At 41.8% G+C, this 3,801-nt stretch overlaps 1 protein-coding gene across 1 annotated transcript in view; it reads right to left on the minus strand.

Annotated features, from left to right (window-relative positions):
• Positions 1-1,713: 1,713 nt before the first annotated feature.
• The window catches only part of LOC104981792 (high mobility group protein B1-like), a 10,863-nt gene continuing 8,775 nt past the window's right edge, over positions 1,714-3,801 (minus strand). Inside the window, 2 exon segments of the mRNA XM_010831034.1 lie at positions 1,714-1,912; positions 1,915-2,390. Of these exon segments, the coding sequence (XP_010829336.1) occupies positions 1,779-1,912; positions 1,915-2,390 (610 nt within the window). The 3' untranslated portion in view covers positions 1,714-1,778.

Below are 3,801 nucleotides of genomic sequence, written 5' to 3' on the forward strand. Positions count from 1 at the left end.
AAACAGTGGAAACAGTGTCACTTTATTTTTCTGGGCTCCAAAATCACTGCAGATGGTGACTGCAGCCATGAAATTAAAAGACGCTTACTCCTTGGAAGGAAAGTTATGACCAACCTAGATAGCATATTGAAAAGCAGAGCATTACTTTGCCAACAAAGGTCCGTCTAGTCAAGGCTATGGTTTTTCCAGTGATCATGTATGGATGTGAGAGTTGGACTGTGAAGAAAGCTGAGCACTGAAGAATTGATGCTTTGAACTGTGGTTGCACTCTTGAGAGTCCCTTGGACTGCAAGGAGATCCAACCAGTCCATTCTGAAGGAGATCAGCCCTGGGATTTCTTTGGAAGGAATGATACTGAAGCTGAAACTCCAGTACTTTGGCCACCTCATGCCAAGAGTTGACTCACTGGAAAAGACTCTGATGCTGGGAGGGATTGGGGGCAGGAGGAGAAGGGGACAACAGAGGATGAGATGGCTAGATGGCATCACTGACTCGATGGACATGAGTCTGGGTGAACTCTGGGAGTTGGTGATGGATAGGGAGGCCTGGCGTGCTGTGATTCATGGGGTCGCAGAGTCGGACACGACTGAGCAACTGAACTGAACTGAACTGAGAACACTTTCTAACACCATACACAAAAATAAACTCAAAATGGATTAAAGATCTAAATGTAAGACCAGAAACTATAAAACTCCTAGAGGAGAACATAGGCAAAACACTCTCTGACAAATCACAGCAGGATCCTCTATGACCCACCTCCCAGAATACTGGAAACAAAAGCAAAGATAAACAAAGGGACCTAAGCTTCTGCAGCCTTGTATTTTAAGCTCACGCTTTTGGGGATACATTCTCAGGTCTTTAACATAGGAACTCCAAAAAAAAAACAAACAAACATAGGAACTCCAAATAAAACTGCCATTACATGGTAATGGGAGTTAAAGAGTATAGAGTCTTCACGTAAAGACTAGAACATACTTTTGTATTAGTCCTTCAAGGACAGACTTTCAAAATGTTTTATTCTAATAATCCCATGCTGTGAGTAATCCCATTACTCTTCACTTTGTAAACATAACTGGGCTATGTGAAATCTGCTATTAACTGGTCAAGACTTAAGTTTCAGTTATGGATGAAAACTGTCTCAATTCAACTTTTATACCCTCATCATGGATACGCAGGGTGCGTAGACAAAAGCTTTTTATTTATCAGCTAACTATATGAAAGATAAACACTGTAATAATTCGTGTGATCCAAAATAGGCAAAAGCAAAAGACTAGCTTCCCCTTAAAAAGAAAAATTTTCAGACCTATGAAAAATACAATACTAATTTAAAAAATTGTGTTTACTTAGAAGAATTCAGAATGTCAACAAAACAGCTGCAGTTTTTTCTTTATTTGTAATTACTGAGTGGTAATTCAGTTAACAGAACAACAATTATTCGTATAAGCTGCATCAGAGACAACTGAAGATGAAAAAACTACCATCCCCATATATACCTAATTTACACTGTGCACCATAAGAACCTGCTTTAAATTTCCATGCCTATCTACAACCCTCATACTGCACCAGGCAAGATTAGTGGCTATTGAAAATACCATCAGGACAGGGCTATCTAAAGACACATTTGGTACTGTGTTAACTACACAAAAAAAGACACTGTACAGTTTTAAAACAAATCTTACACAGCCTTATATTTCAATGCTTTTCTTTAACAGGAGTAAGTTGTGCACAGGGGGGTTAAATGCTTTATAGACAAAAAAAAAAACTGCACTAGAACCAACTTATTCATCATTTTCTTCTTCTTCCTCCTCATCCTCTTCACCTTCTTCCTCCTCTTCATCCTCTTCATCTTCCTCATCTTTCTCCTCTTCCTTCTTTTTCTTGCTTTTTTCAGCCTTGATGACTCCCTTTTTGCTGCATTAGGCTTCCCTTTAGCTCGGGATGCAGCAATATCCTTTTCGTACTTTTCCTTCAGCTTAGCAGCCTTCTTCTCATAGGGCTGCTTGTCATCTGCAGCAGTGTTATTCCACGTCTCTCCCAGTTTCTTTGCAACATCACCAATGGACAGGCCAGGATGGTCATGTTTGACTTTTGGACAATACTCAGAACAAAACAAGAAAAAGGCTGAAGGATTCCTCTTGGGTGTACTGGGATCCTTGAACTTTTTTGTTTCCCCTTTAGGAGGGATATAAGTTTTCATTTCTCTTTCATAACGGGCCTTGTCTGCCTTTTTCATTTCTTCAAATTTTCTTTTCGCTGTAGCAGACATGGTCTTCCACCTCTCTGAGCACTTCTTAGAAAACTCTGAGAAGTTGACTGAAACATCCCGGTGCTTCTTCCTGTGCTCCTCCTGGCAAGTTTGCACAAAGAATGCATATGATAACATTTTCCCTCTTACGATCTCCTTTGCCCATTTTTAATTATCTTTCCTCCGAGAGGCAGAGAGTTTCCAAGTGCCCGTGCAGCTCTCACTTGCCCTGGTACTGTCTCTATCCAGCATAGAGTTTTTGATGATTAAATGAGATAATCCACTTAAACTGTTTACAATAAATACCTGGCATATAGTAAGCCCTCAATGAATGTCAGCTGCAACTAACAGTAACAAACAACAGGCCAAAGGAAGCTTTCTTGAGAGTTGCTTTCTCAGAAACATACAATTGACACATACACTAGCCAAGGATTCTCAAGTTCAGAACTGCTGGCCTTTTAGACTTGATAATTCTTTGTTATGGGGGACTGTCCTAAGCGCTGTAGGATGTTTGGCAGCAACCTTGACATCTAACCACTATGAAGCACTGTCTCAATTGTAACATCCAATGTCTCTAGACATTGCTGTGTGTCTCTGGGGCAGGAGTGGGAAGCAAAATCACCTCAGTTTGACAACTACTGTGCTAGAGCAATTAATAGCTGCTATTCAGGACACTGACGCTCCCTCTTTGTCTTATCACTCTTGCCTAAATGTCCCATCAACTATGTCTACTAGGTAACTCAATGACAAGTAAATCACATACATAAAAGGCTGCCTTGAAATGACTTCCTCCTTTGCTGTTAATTCAATTCTGTGAAGACACACAGTGTCTATTATTTTTGCCTTGGTGGTCTCAGTACCCAGCACACAATGGACAATGAATGAACGATGAATTAATTATGAATATTCCCTTGAGCTTTTCGGTTTTGTTAAACAACTCAGAGCAGCGCTCAGGTTTCCTCAACCTTGACTCCAGTCAGAACACGAAGGAGATAAACACTGAAACAGTCACATACCATGAGGAAACATGATAAGCTGAGCCAAGCCGGGTAAGCAGGAGCAGGAGAGGCCAGGAACACCCTTGCCACAGAGCTTCAGCGCATGGAGTCAAATTGAACATAAGCCCATCTCCAGAAACTAGCACCAAGGGTCGAGCTGGAGAAGAGGGTCCAAGTAGGTCAGTGAGCAAAAGACCTGCAGCAAGTCCTGAGATGACAGGGTTGAACCAGTGTAGATACAGAGCAGAGAAAGGAACAGAAGCTCAGAAGAATTATCTGAGAAATCCCATGGACAGGTGGAAATGGATTTGGCTGATGTGAACATGTTTCAGACAACTTGTGACAGGGTCACTTCAGTTCAGCTCAGTTCAGTTGGTCAGTCGTGTCCAACTCTTTGCGACCCCATGGACTACACCATGCCAGGCTTCCCTGTCCTTCACCAACTCCCAGAGCTTGCTCAAACTCATGTCCATCGAGTCAGTGATGCCATCCAACCATCTCATCCTCTGTCATCGCTTTCTCCTCCTGCCTTCAATCTTTCCCAGCATCAGGGAGATG

This window comes from Bison bison, unplaced genomic scaffold (genome assembly GCF_000754665.1).
Source record: "Bison bison bison isolate TAMUID 2011002044 unplaced genomic scaffold, Bison_UMD1.0 scf7180017864519, whole genome shotgun sequence".
NCBI lineage: Eukaryota > Metazoa > Chordata > Mammalia > Artiodactyla > Bovidae > Bison > Bison bison.